This window comes from Synchiropus splendidus, chromosome 2 (assembly GCF_027744825.2).
Source record: "Synchiropus splendidus isolate RoL2022-P1 chromosome 2, RoL_Sspl_1.0, whole genome shotgun sequence".
NCBI classification, from domain to species: domain Eukaryota; kingdom Metazoa; phylum Chordata; class Actinopteri; order Syngnathiformes; family Callionymidae; genus Synchiropus; species Synchiropus splendidus.
This window is the reverse complement of record NC_071335.1, coordinates 24872800-24889763: the sequence shown is the minus strand read 5'-3', so window position 1 is coordinate 24889763 and position 16964 is coordinate 24872800. Positions and strand designations below refer to the sequence as shown.

The window sequence follows — 16964 nt, the reverse complement described above, 5'->3', positions numbered from 1 at the left end:
TGAAGCCTCACTCTTAGGCGAGTCACTACTGCCAAGAGCATGTTGAGCGTCTGTGATGTAAGCTCAACAATAAAAAGGTGTGGACGTCACTTATTAAACAATTTATTTACTAAAATTTCCATGTCGATGCATTTGCATTCACACGTGAACAAAGATCATCCTTAAAAGGAGCTTAAAACTTGACAGAAAGGAACTGGAGATGAGTCAATCAACAGGAATCAAGTGCAGAGATGCAGAGCAGTGCAACAACAGTGGGCTTGAACCGACACACATCCATGTCCCTCGAGGCTGAAGGGTGGATCCAAACAGCTCATGGATTGAACAGAAACTTCAGCAGCAACAAGATGAACTCCCCCCACCCCTCCCCAACTTCAGGTCACATTCAGCCGAGAGCTACAGTGGAACAAATATCTGCTCAAGTGACTTATTATTTTAGCATATTTGACCTTTTCTTTTGAACAGAAGAAACAGAGCTGCAACGAACGATAGTGTTGAGGCTTACACACTCGGCACATCCAGGTTTTCTGAAACAGAGAGCAACAGTTCAGGTGGATTTGTCAAGTCCCTGAAACCTGGCCGCTCCTACCTGGGTCCTTCACGGCGTCCGTGGTTCCCACCAGTCCGTTCAGAGTGTCCGTGTTCCCGTTGAGGATCTCCACCGACAGGTTGTTGTTCTGCTGCTCCTCCACGATGCGTTTCTGCAGCTCCTCCTGTGGCCAGACAGACGCAGCTTCAGAGACCCACCCCACATGACTTGACCACGCCTGCTCCACCTGCTCCTCTAACACCTTCTGTGTGTTTGTTTGGTCAGCTGTCACCTGACACATGACTGTGAGCTGCAGAGGAAGGTCGTCCACCTTCACAAAGTCGTCCTCGTCTGACTTCTGGCTGGTGTTGGCTGAGCCCACCTCCTGCTGCGACAGAACCAGATCAGAACGGTGTGAAAGGTGCGGTGTTGAACTGAGTCATGCTCACGTCGGCGTTGATCATGACGGGGGAGTCGGTGCTGCTGCTGGTGTTGCTCTCCAGCACGGCGGCTGCGTGAACTGCAACGGCGGTGGCTTCGCTCTGCTGGTCTGAGGTCTGCTCCACTACAGTAGAGTTCCCCGGCCCAAATGACATGTTGGCGTCATCTACCATGAGAAAGATTGAACAACTCTGGCTCCTTGTGTACCAGGACCAGCCAGTCAAACCCTGACCTTCGCTCTCCTCGCTCTTCTCCTCCATGGCCTCACTTGGCACCACCTGAAGCCCAGACACACTTGGTCACATCAAACATTTCTATTTGAATGATGAAGAAGCCGCCGACCTCCTCGGCTGAAGCTTGCACAGATGTCTGCACTTCCGCAGGTTCGGCCTCAAACTCCTCCATCTCCTCCTCCTCGTTCTCGTCCTCCCCGCTGCCGTAGCTGGTCAGAGCCTGGCTCTCGGCTTTGGACAGGTCTGTGAAGACCACGAACCGATGAAGGACCGGACGACATGAGGCGGGAAACATGCGACGTACTGATGGACAGAGGCAGCTCCTGTCCTCCACCCAGCTCCTCCTCAGCCTCGGAAGATTCACTGCTCCTCTGGTTGTTCATCTTAGTCAGCATGTAGGAGGCCTGCAACGTGGGCTCTGCCTCCTGCTCAGCCTCGTCTTGGTCCTGCAGAGGAGGAGACTGCTGAGCTCAGCCACATAAAAGTTCTGTCACGGCGATTAACATGATCTAGAGCAGGGGCCAGGTTATATACTGTGACTGTTGAGAGGTGCTGTCACACCCAGAGAGAGGAGGGCAAGAGAAAATTGAAAATACATTTAAAAAAAAAACAAGTGAATACACTTTAAAAATGCACAGAAAATGTTGGTTTGTTATGCTGTATTTAATTTAAACCACATTCAGCTTTAAGTGTCTCACATTTTTAAATCTACATGTATTTTAAGGGACAAGAAATAAGAAAAAATTAACTAAAATAAAAAAAGGACGTTATGTTTCAGAGGCATCGTAATGAACAAAAAAAACAATGCACAACAGGGGTGATCTGAAGGGAGCAAGCTGCGATGCCAACGATACGACGGACAGACATTGCTTTACTCTTGAGGAGACCAAGAATCAAATGAAAATGAAGGAAACTTGACCGACCTTGTCTTCGTCCAAGTAGGTCAGAGAATAGGATCTGTCCCCAGCAGCCACGTTGTTTTCCTGTGTAGGAGACTGGTTTTTAGACAGGACCAAGACCCATGTGGCGAGAGTGTGGAGAGGGAAACCGACCTTCAGAGCGCCGCTCAGTTTAGCAGGGTCAGCCTCCTTGGTCTTCTGCTTGGCGGCTGAGGATACTTTGCTGCTGCTGCTGTCCAGATGCTGCATGAGCCTGAAGAAGGCCAGTTCATTGAAGAGGATCTCGGAGATTTCCACCAGAAGATCCTCCCCGCAGTCATTCAGAGTCCGGCCCACGAACTTGTTCAGAGACTCCTGCAGGACGGAGACGCAGTGATGACCAGCCCCTTGGTATGGAAGGGTGAGTGTGGTCAAACCTGCAGGATGCCACCCAGAGGCCTGTGGAAGAAGTTGACCAGATCCTTGCTCTCGTCATTCTGCTGGGCCAGAGTCAGCACCATGCGACGCACAGACGTCAGCAGCTGCGGGGAACACACCTCGTCCTTGTGCTCCTGAGAAGAACGGCTGTCATTTCTCAATCAAGGTTTCAAAAGTTAAAACGACGGGGAAAATATGAATAAATACAAGCTGCTGCGGCAAATAATAAGGAAACTACCTTCACACAAACAACTAACCAATACTTAAAAAGTGCAATTCCTGAGTCAATAAAATAAGGACCAAAACATTTTTTCTGATGACGTCATCTTACATTGAGGAAAGGAATCACTTCCTTCATGATGCTTTTGATCTGTCGGTCCAACAGCTGGGTGTCGATCTGCGGATGCGGGACGTCACCGGCCCGTTCTGCTGTGAACACAACAACCTTTGTTATCATTGGGATTTAAACCTCGGCGGCAGCAGGTAAAAGAGAGAGAGATGAGAGAGCCATCATGCAGGATCGGAGCGGTACCTTCCAGCGGATCAGCAGCGGAGTCAGCACCGCATTCAGCGTTCGAACCATCAGACTCGCTAGCCCCCGCACCATCCACATGGATGGTGTCAAACACGGCTTTAAGCTTCATGCGCTCGTATTCTTTAATCCTGTGTAAAGCTTTGTCTAAGTGAATCACTGTGTTGCCTGTTAGATCAGAGAGAAGAGCCACAAATCAGGTGAAGACAGGCGACGCGTCCCAAACCAATGAAGCAAAAAGATGAAAAGCAGCTTGGAATATTGTTAAAAGCAGCAGTTAGTCTCCACGCCAAGAAATAAAGGGGGAAAAAGAAAAACAATTTGGCAGTGACAAATGCCAGGTTCCCACTTCACATCTCTGTCTCCATCTACTGACTTTTAGCGGCAGTAAATTACTTCAACACCTGACTGTGTGATGAAAACTGACCGAGGTCATCTTTGGCGAATGGATCCAGGTTAGAGGAGGTGGACATGCTGTCGTTGCCCACAGACTCAGTATCGTCCTTCTTCTTCAAGTCCTGAGGAAGCCTCAGGTTCTTCTCCACCACCTCCTGCAACATTCCATTAAATTGTACTTGGTGTCATCGCTCACATGCATACAGTAATTCCACCTTGTAATCTTTATCAATTGTAAAGTGTCTGATAGACGAGCCTGGAGACACTACTTGGACCGGACCAGGGCAAAGTGCGACCCGGGGGCCATATGCGGCCCGAGGCCTGATTTTCCTGGCCCGTTTGATGTCAGACTAAAAGTACAACTAATATGTCCTATTTTTTCTGCTTTTTTTGTTCTCTTTTAGTCACCACCACCACATCAGCAGTAAATATAGCATTTTCTTGTCTTAAAACTAAAATGTTCTTCTTTTCATTGGTCATTTTTGTGTTTTTCTTGTTCTTCAAAACACATTGAAGGAATACTGAAAATATATTTTTGAAATAAATTGCCCTTTTATCTTGAACGTCTAGTGCATAGTTGATTTATATTCAAATTATGAAATGCTTCAGTTTCATGGCATATTTACACTTCTTAATATGCTTACTTACATTTCATCTCCTTAGGTTCATTTTGTCCTTGTACTCAAGTATATATTGTGGCCATTTTTCCGTCATGTTTTGTAGTCATTGCTGTCTTTCTTTCACAACAGTTAGTTTCTAATGTGGCCCTTTAGAAAATGTAATTGCCGACCTCTGCAGCAGACCATGTCTGGTTCAAGACCTGACTAAACCTGGTAGCCCCACTGTCCACTCCTCTAAGTTTCAACCAACCAGGTTGTTGCACCACACAGCCCTCAGTATTCCTGACTGTCATGGCTCTGAGGAGGTGGAACGCTATCTGACCAGCAGACTAGAAACATGTAATTCCACGTCCCTTGGACCAGATGAAGCTCTTCATCCTAGTTGTTGACATGCTAGTGACATGCTAAATGCTAAACAACCATTAGTTTTCAAGTCATGACAACTAAACTGAAGTGAAAAAGCAGGACATACTTTAAAAGCACACTCTCATGTTAAACATATTAAGTCGTTGTTTCCTCATAATAAACATACCACTGCACTTCTTCGACACATTAATGACAGAAAGAAATGCTAAACATTTGGATAGCACATTAAAAATGTCAGCAGATGGTCACACTATGACCATAAATCCACACTATTCAGTTTTCACATCTTCGATAAAAGGCCAAAAGCTTTTAACAAATATATAACTTGAATTAAGGACATAAATTAAAGACACATTATTTAATTTTCTGTAAACAAAAATCATCTCTCATCAGACATTTTATGTTGCAAGTTAAGTTAAATGCGGTTGATCAAACACTGTCTTCAAGGTCAGAGCCAAATAGACAACGCTCTCTGTGAAAGCCTCGAATAATCTTCCACAAGTATGGTGAGCAGGGCAGTGACAAATAAGGGCTCGTCTAGTCTCAGACGGTCATCACTCGAACAAGAACTTTTCTTGTTGACAAAAAAGATTTGAACAACTTTGACTGAGAGAGATAGAACAATCAAAGCAAACCGCATAGACTTGAAAAGGAAGACCTCATCAATGAAAAGAAGAAATTGCACTCATTATTTATGGAATTATTTCAAAAGAAAATCTGCTGACTAAATAGAGGATTGCTCAGCATCTCAGTGAAAACAAAGGAGACAAGTCTGATTCCGCCGACAGGTTGAGAAATGAGGGTTGCTTCTGACAAAAAGGGCTGTCGAATCTAATTGAAAACGATGAAGACAGTAGTGGCTAAAAATGGAGAGGAGAAGAAAGAGAGACGTGGTGTGGTAACAGAGAGAGACACCAGCAAGGGGATGAAAGCAAACACGGTTCAGGGGAGCCTAATGAAAAATGGATCAAAACACGCAGGACGAAAGATGAAGTGAATGACAACGGAGGAGGACAAACTGGGGCTAGAAACTCGAGAGAAGCGAGGCGTTGACAGATCATACTTACATCATCGCTGGTCTCCAGGCTTTGGCTCGGTGTGAGTTCAGACTGAACATCTGTAGTCCATTTTTCAGGTCCTAGAGGGTGAATCTGGTCCTTGGATGAACCGTTCTCTGACAAGTGTCTGGTGACAATATCCTGCAGAGGTGACGTGTGTTAAACATTTCATTTACTGATGGATTTGATCTCACTTAGCTTAGAACACACTGAAACAATTCCTCAACATTTGTTGATATCGTTTCATCATTAGTTTACGTTCACAATTTCTGCATCTCTTTTGTTACCTTTGATTCAAAAGCCAATATTTATCACCTGAGGCACCAATAAAAGTATCAACACAGCTGCTGTTTATATTTAAGGAACGAATGAGTCACCACATTAGCGCTGACATTTCTGCTTTCCGTACCTGTAAGGAGTATAGCGCCCTCTGGCGAAGGTAGTCAGTGTTAAGCAGCTGCAACTCATGAAAGAGCTCGATGAGGAAATGAGGCCGGGATTCGTTCTGAGATATTAGTGTTGCCACTTCAGAGTAGATGGTCTCCCTCAGAGCCTCGAAGAGCGAGAAGTCGCTGCTGGCATCTTCAGAAAAGGAAGGATGATGAAAAATTAGAGCCCAATTCTAAGTGTAGCAGTTGATAATGCGACTCAATGGAGGAGTATGTTATTCAGGTCAACAATGGCAGCGTTTGGGTTATATGGAGGGATGTATGTGAGGTTTTACCTGGTGCCTCTGTGCATGCAATTCTGTTACAGAGGAAGGGTGTTCTCCAAGCATAAGCTGTGAGTAGGATAAAATGAAGCAATAAAGTAAATGAAGGGAAACTCAAAGATGTGCCACAGAAAACAGGTGCACAGAACAAAATCCAAATGATACTGAAAAGGTTAAACAAAGATGTAAAAAGCAACGGAGGCATGGGTTAATGTGGTAGCCCTACCAGAGGAGAGGTCATTTCGTTTATTGCCGGCTGAGCTTTTACTGTCCAGCTTCTCTTGCGTCAGTTTATCCAACAGATGCTGATTTTTGTCCCTCGGGTGAGTCGGTGCTGCCCTCTTCTGACAGATGTCAGTAATGCTACTGACACCGTCACTCTCCTGGCCTGAGAGGTTCATAAAATGAACACATTTTAAAAAGATGTTTCGTGGAAAAAAAAAAGCATTGCTTCCAACCATCAGTGTTGTTGTTGCGTCCCTTGCTCCATCTGCGTCTGCTTTTGGTTTTTGGTGTCTTACTTCTGGTGGCCAAGTTGGCCTGGGCAGATGCCTTTCGCCCAGTCTTGTAAGTCATGATGGCCGTGTCAAAGGGATCGACCAAGCTGCTGAAGCTTTCTTGCGAAGCCTGGTCGAGATCTTGCAGTCTGTTACGGCGGGGTCCGGTCGCCGGTGACTCATTTGCCGTCTTGGATGTCTGATCGGCGACAGTGTTGTTTTTGTGCAACGCATCGAGCCAACCTGCAGATCTGAGAGATGGCACAGGGAAAAGAGTTCAAAACGGTTGCACCACAGACGTACTTATTGATATCCATATGGCAAAGGACGCACTCTGTCTCTGTGGTGGAATTAAATGGGGAACGCTGCAGCGGAGGAGGGAAACTCATGTACTCTGTTTTCATCGAATGGTTGGCATCCAAATGCTGCTTTGGATTGTCAGGGCTCCGCTGCTCTGTTGCTCCTGCCGGGGCTGTTCCCATTGTTCCAGGAAAGAGGGGGAACAAACTAAAGCCTGCAGAAGACACAATGGTTATAATCAGACAAACCTTTTTACAATCATAGTTGAATTTGTAGACTTAGTTACAACATTGCGAAACTAAAGATTGACTATAAATCCCCTCAGAAACTATGGTATTTTACTGTGGACTATTTGTCACACATGCATGTCATACTTGGAGCATGTGCAGGTAAGGCAGCAGAGGCCATGTTGTTGGCTGGTGAATGTAGACAGGAGGAAAATGGAGGAAAGACACCAGAAGAAGCCGACGGACAGGTGGCAGGATTTTTGGAGGAGCTCTGGTTATGTGCTGCCAAACCTGCAGATGGAGGAATCCGCTGCTGCTGCTGCTGCTGCTGCTGCTGGAGAAGGAGCTCGTTCAGCACCTGTTTTAGTCTGGTGGAAAGATGGACAGGATTAGGAGAGAGCTCATCTAAATGGAGGAAACTATAACTGGGACTGTACCTCTGGACATTGTTCTGCTGCCATGCTAGTTGGGTATAACATTGGTTGAGTTGGTGCATAACCAGGTGGACCTGCGGTGATGACAGGTTGTTGGGTAGCATGCTGTACTGACCAGTCAGCAACGTTTGCAACATGTAGGAAAGGTTCTATAGGGGAAAAACAGAGAAAATGAAAGCCTCAGAAGTAAATGGTTTTTCGATGATTCTTCAACGGTCTAACCTGCTGGTCCTGCAGAAGAGTCTGACACATGCTGGTGCTGAAGTCCAATTGTCCCTGGAGCTGACTGATCTGCTCCTGCCAGTGCCACGAGCCCTCTACAGATGACAGGTCAGATGCCCAGCGCAGGTTCTCCTGCCGTCTCGGACCTGGCTGATTCGCGGTCTGATTCAAACCTCGGGAGAATGGTTTGGCATCTGCTTTGCCCTGAGGAGAAGGCTGCACACTGCTATCACAGGAGAAGGTCGGCAGAGGCTGCAGGTTGCTGAGGAATAAAAAGTTCAGTATGAAGATTGAAACTATAAAATGACAAAATAATTAATAATTAATTAACATCTTAGAATTGAGACTGCAATGAAACAAGTACCATTCTCGATTGTTCCCATTAGTGTAGCGGCGCTGGTCCCTGCCAGACGAGTAGATTTGAACATCGTCATCATCAGATGTGCTCTCAGCGCCACCTTCTTGTTCCTCATCTATGCCAGTTGCCGAGTTTTCTCCCTCCACCTCCTCGTCATCCTCGTCGCCAGCATTCAGGTTGCAGGGAGTTGAACCCCAGGTAGCCATAGTCCTAAAGGTACATCATTTGTCCATATTCTATAGACTCGCAGTCTCCAACAAATAAGATATAAGTCATCTAAACATTGATACCTTTCATCTCTACTAGCGGGCTGTGAGGGCGTGGCTGAGCTATCATTGTCATCCAGTCTGAAAGAGTCACTGAAGCCATTGCGTCTCTGGTGTTCTGCCATTAAACATTCTAGGTGCTTCCTTCGTTGACGTAGTTCCTCCCGCATGATCTGGTGGCGGCGCATCTCTGACCAAAGCTGCTTTGTGCAGGAACAGAAGAGGCATGTTAGCAGAGCTGCAGGCTCTCCAAGCCCAGCTCAATAAAAAAATTATTAAAAAATCAGCGGTAGAACTACATCGAGAAGAGGAGAACATTTCCCATTGTAACACGGGGGGTAAACATCTTTAGGTTCCAGTATTCCAGTATAGTGTATTACCTCATTGTCAGTGACAGCAGGAGTCGCAGCTTCTGGTGGCGTAGGCTTGAGTCCCACAGAATTGAACTTTGGCCCCGGGGAAGAAAGCGGCTTTGCTGGAGTGGATGAAGCTGCAGGAACTTTCCGAAGAAGCCCCTGCTGACCCGTACTTGACACAGACGACTTGAAGGAAGAATTCAACACATTAGAAAATACAAGCATTGCTTTCAAATACACATTGACATTTTTTACTCTAACTGACCTGTAGATCTGGACAAGCCCACTGCAGGTCACTGATCTTGTCCTGAATTTCGATAAGTCTGCGTCGTTCTTCATGCAGCTGCTTCAGCTCCTGCTTTTGCTGGCGCAGCTTCTCCTCATACAGCTGCTCCCTGTTCATTAAAGGGGATCATAATGTAAATGAAACGGCAACAACTGCCGTAAAACACTTCCAGCAGGGCAACATGACCATACCTTGCTTTGCTTGAGAGAGAAACTTCCCTCGGATTCTGCTTTGACCTGGTGCTCTGTGGTTCCGTCACAGGCGCTCTAGTGTTGTTGGGCTGTTGTTGCAGAGAATCATCCTCATTTGCCGTTGTAACATCTGTGTCATCGCTCTGGAATCAAACCGCACAACTTTTATCAAGAAGATGAGCTTAATTTATTTCACACATGACACACAAATATACGTATTGAAATTGAGAATTTGTCAGACTCCTTCATATCCCACCTGAACCATAGCTACTAGCTCCTGCAGCTGCCTGAGCTTCTGCTTTGCTGTCTGCCGGTGCATCTTTGGAGGATACTCATCAGCATCATCGAGGCTGCTTCTACGACTTGACTCGTTGTCCAGCGTCACAGGCCGCGCTCCATCATTATTCCGGTCCTCATCACCCTTGGCCTGTTTATAAGGAGCGTCCCGATTGTGCTGACAATCTGAAGATAGCACATGAGGAAACTCTAGGATGCAATATTAAGAGCAAATGGAACATCTCAGTACCTATGGTGACGTTAAGGCTGCGGATGTTGGCAGTGCGATTGTTGATCTCGCAATCCCTGTTGAGTCGGCTGTCATGGTTGTTGGATGTGCTTCCCTGGGCACTGCCCCCGATGGTCAAGCTGTTTCGGTCAGCCCAGTTACCAGTTTGTGGTTTGTTCCTGCAGGGATACAAAGAACATCATGTGCTTATCTAACAAGCATGATGAAGTTTGGATTTTAAATATCAGTCATCATAAGCGACACCCACTCATGTCATTCAAATACAATTATTCAATTTAGTGCGAGTTGTCATGACAACCAATTACCGGATATTCGTGACCGGCTGGTGAGTCTCCTGCTCAGAGTCAAATATGGCCTCAAATAAGGAGCCGTCCTCAGTCTCGTCTTCCTCGTCCTCATCATCGCCCTCCTCCTTGACGTTTTCGTTAACCGCATCAACCATCATGTCAGAGGTTTGCTCGTAGTACTGCACCAACTCACGGAGCTCGTTCAAACGCTTGTGGACTTCCTTCAGTTTCCTGCCAGAATAATGAAAAACAAGAATAAAATAATCACATCTCTTCTTATGATCCTAGAGAACACGAGTGCAAAGAGACAAAAAATCTTAACAGAAGCTTTTGTCAAACGCCTTAGTGCGTGCAGAGCCCTGTTTCCAGTTGCATACGTACCATGGTAAAACTAGAGCATCCCATTAAGTTAGTTTGAGCGCATACCTGAGCTTATCTGTGGATTTGGTATGGTCCTGGTGTTGTTTGTGTGACAAGTGAAAAGATGTAGAAGCAGCAGCGCCAAGAGCAGGTGGATAGTCAGATGATCCTCCGAAGCTCAAGCTGCGTTGTGCCGACACCCCACGACCTTAATCAAAGCAAGCAAACGTATTAACAAGCTGAAAACAACAACAGTAAACAGGGACTTTTTCCTCACAGTAGTTGTTGTTTAGCGTTTGATCTCGGAGTGACTGTAGCTCCTGAAGAATCCGGTCCATAGTTTGTTTCTTGTCTTGCAGCTCTTGGAGCTTAGTGAGCTTGGCTGCAGTAGCACCGGTGTCGAGGCCAGTGTGAGGGCCAGAGGCAGAATGGAGTAGAGGCCTGTGTTGAGGAGGTCCTGGAGCCTGAGGAGGTCTGGACCAGCCCACCTCTCTGGAGAGGGAGAGACTCTCTGCCTGCCGGCGATTGTCTGGAACTGTCTTGGTCTATGCAAAATGAACAGACAAATAATTGAGAGAGAGAACACTTTGAACCTCAACAACACAAGACTCTCTAAACTCTCAAGTGTTTCGTTATGTTTTCGATGTTCAATCCCATGATGGAGAAATTTACAATACAATTACAGTTCCACTTTTGAAATCTCAAAATTTTGGAGCAGTTTTGCCCAACGGTAATTTGTGATTTTCGCAGGGGTTATGGTTAAGTATTGGATTATTAACAGAAACTTTTTTTTTTACCTGAGAGTCATGAAGTTGGTTATGAAACCGCTGGATCAGATCATTTAACTCATCGTTCAGCTCCGATGTGATGCTCAAGCCAGACACACTTCCCGTAGTTTCTGTGACAACTGTTTATCCAAAGGAAAATCAAGTACAAAAAAGGTTTTGTGCATTCTTTTTTAAGACAAACTGACATACATTAAATTCAACAGATCAAATATATGTTGCTCACTAGTATCATCGACGACAGCCAGAGCCTGTCCTCCGTTGTGTTGCATGGCCATCAGAGCCTCCTGCCGACCCTGCAACACCCTCAGCTGCTCCTGCTGCTCCAGCATCTTTTTAAGTAACTCATGCTGCTTCCGCAGATTTTCCAGCTCTTCCTTCTGATCAGCATCAAGTGGACCCACCTACACAACGCATACATTGCATTGTATAGCAGTCCTTTTCATCAGCACCTCATCGGCACAGTAACAAACAATGCAATACAATTTTAAATTGCAAATGTGGCTCAGAACAATTTCCAGGTTTGAACTCAATCAGAAAGATTTCTTTGTATGAGCCAAAGTGACACTTGAGACGTCTCCTACCGTTGCATTATACGCATCAGAAGAGGGATTTTCAACATTGCTCTCAGCTAATGATCCAGATCCCACTGCAGAATCCATAGTCCCAGCATCGTCCTGCTCATTGTGCTGTGCCTGGTGACAAAACAATAGACACAAAAAAAAATCTTTATTGCATCAGAAATTGAGAAAAGTCTCCAATGTGTTCTTTAAAAAATGTAAAATATTTAAACATTCATTCAATGCACTTAATTCAACCTTTGTGCACATATACGCAGTGGTAAAATTGTGAAAGAATAATGAACACAATCATTTTTATACATTTTCTTGCACTCGTTTTCAGAACTTTTAAGTAGCTCGCCACTATGGTCAATTTCTTCCACCACCTTGTCTTCAAACTTACCATAGCTTCAAACAACTAAGTAAGATTAGCTATTGTTACATATAAAAACATTTGCCATACAATTATTAAAAATACGAAAAGACACTCACCAGCATTTTTTGGAGCAATCGTAAGTAGGACTGTTCCTGCTCTTTGAGGTGCTCGATGAGCTGCGACAGTCGCTCCACATTGGCCGGCACATCGTTCTTCTCAACCAGGTCAGCCCACATGGACCTGGCCTTACTGATGTACTCCCGGATCTGAACCAGCTTGCTCACAACCTGTGACCACGAGAGGAGTGTTGAGGAATAGGAGAGCAAACAAAGAGGAAATGAGACTTCACACTTCAGCTCATACTGGGTTTAACAAGGGCACTAAATCCACAGAGGGCGGCTTATTTATAAGTGTCCTAAATACAGACTCATTCCAGCTGTTTCTGTTCTGCCAACCTGCGCCGGAGTTCCAGGATTAAATGAAATAACGTTAAAAATATTGTTATACCACAATGCATGAAGGTGCAAAATGTTAGGAAGACAATTTTAATTATGATTTGATGGACTCATAATTGTGAACAAGTCATCAGAATAAACACACTCAACAGCATGAAAATATCAGAAGTGCCACCTGGCTGTTGTCGAGTGACGACTCTCCCCTCCTGTGTTCTCTTGGACCAGTGATCCCCCTCTCAGTTCCACCAGTGCGTCGTGATATATCCTTTCTGAGTACCACTGGTGCTGCTGAATCTCTGAGTACTGGACTCTGTTTCTTCGTCTCCTTGGTTAGTGCTGGAGTAGCCGGGGCAGAAAATGAGGGAGGCTGCAACTCCTTGCTTTTGTTAGTGTTAACATGTAGAGGGAGAAAGGGCTTCTTGACATCGCTCCCCAACTGTCTCTGGTTGTTGGCAGCAGTGACGCGACCTTGTGAGTCACTTCCGACGCTTCGCTGTTGTAAGAATCAAAAAAGATTATTCCTACCAACCTAGAATAACTGAAATGTTCAGACAAAAAATATAGGACTAATATATTACAACAGGGTACCAGGTTGGTGACTTATTCAACTAACTGTGAAAACAGTTGGATGACACAAGACAATGTTTTAAAATAAAGGCACAAACTAACAGAAGTCCTTCAAGCCTTCCACCAAGAATTCGCCAAACATCCATTCCACAATATGTTAATATGGACAACTTATTGTCATGATTATCAAGACGTGTTCACATACACGCACATATTTTTACCTCATCAAGATCTGTGAAATTGATCCTCTGACGCAACTTGTCCAGCTCGGCCTGGTCTGGGACAGACATCTGTGTGGTGTATTTAATGTGCGGTAAGGAATGAGGGGTGTGTATTCTCCTGCGTCCAGCCCCAGGCGTTGAGTCAGGTGAAATGTCATTAGTTAGACGGCTCTCCACCACCCCAGCCGGAGGCTTCTTCTTGTTCTTGTCAGCGGATCTGTTCGCCTTCTTCTGCTGCACACCCCAATCCTGGTCAATGACAAAATGCTTGTTGATTTTTATCTTTTAATACATGTTTTTTTAGGAAAACTTGTTCACCCAGTACAATCCCTCAAAAAATGTGAGACAGGTCATTCGCGCAGACAAAATTGCTAAACCTCATTCAAACACAAGCAGCACAGTTTAGAAACTATAGCTACAAATGCATGAAAGAGGAGAACAAAACAACACTGTTGCTTGTTGTTTTGTATCATTTTAATGCTATTAATAATTTTTTTTAATACAATCATTTTATATCATTATTCATGCATTTTTATTTCTTTATTTATTTGGATGAAGCCCATTAGTACAGTTCATTATATGATGGTCTCAGTGACAAGCCGTTCCGAGTGAGATGGCCATGAACAATATGCTATAAGAAGTGCTGGTGGAAACTGGTGGAAGAGCATTTCATTTTTTTAATCCATTAACAGGATCCCAAGAGACTTCATTGGATATGTCATATATTAAAACACTGTGGAGAGACATATTTAAAATGTATTGATATTATTGAAAAATATGATTATCATCATACAGACCCTGTTTTATTGTCCAACAACTTACGTATGGCAATTGATAACATTAATTGACAATAAGACAAAACGATGCAAATATGTTGCTTTTAAATTGTGTTCAACTAATCTGAACGCCAAAAATGCAACACTTGTAACAATAACAACAATGAAGTTAAAGAATTCTCTTTAATAAATAATGGTATGTCAACTTACATAGCTCACTGCGGCAAATAACACCCCAAAAACTATTTATTTGGACAGTGGTGACAAAGACTCGTGTAACTGAACGCAAAGCAGCATAAAGCCTCACCATATTGTTCAGCCTGTCTTCCAGACTGACATTTGTGATACTCCAGTTGTGTAGCTCCTCCGCACTGTCCTCAAAAGGAACACCTCCCGTAGCCATCCCTTTGGCTGCTCTCTTTAAGACACACAAAAAAAGAAGACGTGTCAACGACGACAATATGCGTCATTGTTTGCACATCCTAATTTGATTGGGAAGAAAGGTAAAGCCGGCGATAGTCAAGACATTAAATCACTCTTCAGCACTCACAGGAATGTTTGCCTCAAAGCTTAACAAACTTGATGTATTAAATACAATCAAAATTATTGATGTTTTCTATCAAGGAACCTGCTCCTGTAGTCAAAAAAATGTACAACATGTGTATCTGCTGTGAATTATGATGAAGCACATAGATAAAAGGATCATTCTAATCGCTTTTAACATCAATTTATTGTATCGAACAGGCATAGCGCCAAATGTATGTTGGGAGGACGATAACAGTGCACTAGACAAACATTACCACGTAGCGACTAATATAAGACACACGACAATAAGCTCGGACATACGTATAGCACAAGAAACCCGTTTTGAAAAAACGCAAGTTTATGTTCCTACGTCGCTGTTAGCTGAAGTTCCTACTCAGCGGGCCCAGCTCCGGTTCCCAGGCAAAGCAATGCCCCTTCACACACCGTGCTGCTAGGTTCGTCCTTAAAACGCCGACTAGCGAAACACCAGTTTACAGGCAGTTCAGTCACAATAGCATAGCGACAGTCTCTGGTTAAACCCAAACTGCTTTCACGACTTTACTCGCAGGTGTCGTGTCGCCTGTTCCCCGGGAATTGCTATGGCAACCCCGAGGACCGACCACTTTCGTCAGCTACCTCGACCACGCGCAATAGAAACGCATTGGAAATACATCATGCAATTTGACTTAAGATGCGCCTCGTTTTGAACATAGTAATTGGTTAAGTCATTTTGCTTTAAAAGTCGGACAAACAAGCGTCAACACTAACCTTAGCAAAACTTCTTGCTGCTATGAGGCTAGGAGCAACATTACGGACCACACTGCCACCTGCTGCATCGGAGTGGACACACCTTCATCGCGAATCGATAATGTTCGCATTTTTAAGTATGCGGAAGTATTTTCGTCTCTGACTATGTCAACTTTACTTCTAAGGTGAAGATCGGAGAATAGGTCCATTCTAGCCTCATGCCATACCAGCTGTTAATGCTCACCAAGAACTACAATCGATGATTCGTTTTCATTTCTCCATTTAAGTTATAAATGTATAAATCCTATTTTGGTGCCACTTAAATTAATGAACAGTTGACAATTTAAAGTATGCCATACGAAATTTAATTTACTGGCTTTTATTTAATTCTGGAATTGTTCCTACAATCGAGTATAAGTTTAAACAAGACAGTTTAGCATCAAAACAAACCATCATGTCCACGGTTTACACCTGGCAAAACATGCTTGTACGCAATGTAACTCTACAACAGTATCAAGAGGTTAGCTGTGCGTGATGTGGGCCACCTAAATATCTGATCACGATAAAAAAAAATGCCCCTCGAATATCCGCAATGCATCACATCTGGAACACTGCATAAAGCCACAACTCTTGTTTTTACCCTTTGGCAGTTGAGTCACCTCTCAACACGTTAGTCCACAGCTTCTGCTAAAGAGACGCAGTTTAGAGATCAGTTTTACGTATAAGTTACGTAGAACACGGACATGACACCTAGTTAAATATTCCAATGGACAAAATTAACAAGTAGTACTCATGTATTACTTTATTAAATTGATCGAACCAAGGCAACGCTTCACGTGTGTTAAACTATTCCGCGACACACCCATTGAATTTAAATACATTCAATGAGGTTAACGAGCAAAACGGCTGCAGTGCACACGAACCTCTTCTATTTTGTCAAAACAGCTAAGTTTGTTAGCAACGCCATGAAGAAACCTGGACATTTACCGTTCAGGGAGAAAGTGGACGAAGAGTCACAGCAACGACCTTGAAATAAACCATAAAAAACTATGACGAATGTATCGCATGGACCAACGATATCGTGAAAATATCTATAACGCGATCATTCCATAAAAAAAATCAGGCAACCACCAACACCGTCTTCTTCGTTAGAAGCAATGGCAAACAACTTAAAAACACACACTGCCACCTACAGTGCATAAGTGCAATAGCATGTGGATTCGTGATGAAGTGTCTCTTACATAAGCAATTAAAGCATTCATTTTACTCATCAGTCCTTTTTTGTTTGTTTTCAGAATTTCCAACACATTCCAGAGCTTGGAAGAGATTGACTCTGGTATGACGATTGGTGCGTTGCCTACTGTTTTATCAGATATTTCCATGTAACAATAAGTTCATGCAGACGCTTTATCAAAGAGTCATCCTTTTGGCTGTTAAACACA

At 44.1% G+C, this 16964-nt stretch overlaps 1 protein-coding gene across 21 annotated transcripts; it reads right to left on the bottom strand.

Annotated features, from left to right (window-relative positions):
* Positions 1-63: 63 nt before the first annotated feature.
* pcm1 (pericentriolar material 1) lies at positions 64-16944 on the bottom strand. Of its 21 annotated transcripts, none has more exons than XM_053858213.1 (40): positions 16764-16942; positions 14558-14668; positions 13475-13723; positions 12862-13179; positions 12348-12518; positions 11880-11990; positions 11522-11699; positions 11308-11417; positions 10788-11055; positions 10577-10718; positions 10169-10381; positions 9864-10021; positions 9594-9799; positions 9338-9480; positions 9126-9255; positions 8885-9046; positions 8529-8707; positions 8245-8448; positions 7881-8142; positions 7662-7807; positions 7372-7592; positions 7031-7211; positions 6659-6948; positions 6427-6588; positions 6213-6269; positions 5898-6070; positions 5498-5629; positions 3476-3599; positions 3049-3216; positions 2848-2945; positions 2516-2650; positions 2253-2453; positions 2124-2183; positions 1505-1646; positions 1310-1443; positions 1200-1245; positions 976-1133; positions 789-914; positions 587-710; positions 65-524 (listed from the first exon to the last, which is right to left on the bottom strand). In XM_053858213.1, exons 1-40 carry the CDS (start codon positions 16902-16904, stop codon positions 499-501), a joined length of 6360 nt encoding a protein of 2119 aa, XP_053714188.1. In that variant the 5' UTR covers positions 16905-16942; the 3' UTR covers positions 65-498. The 21 variants fall into 21 exon arrangements, with proteins under 21 accessions (XP_053714182.1, XP_053714195.1, XP_053714196.1 ...); XM_053858223.1 differs by having other exon boundaries at positions 819-914; XM_053858218.1 differs by lacking the exon at positions 16764-16942 and adding exons at positions 16163-16209; positions 16510-16693 and having other exon boundaries at positions 2124-2453.
* Positions 16945-16964: the final 20 nt, after the last annotated feature.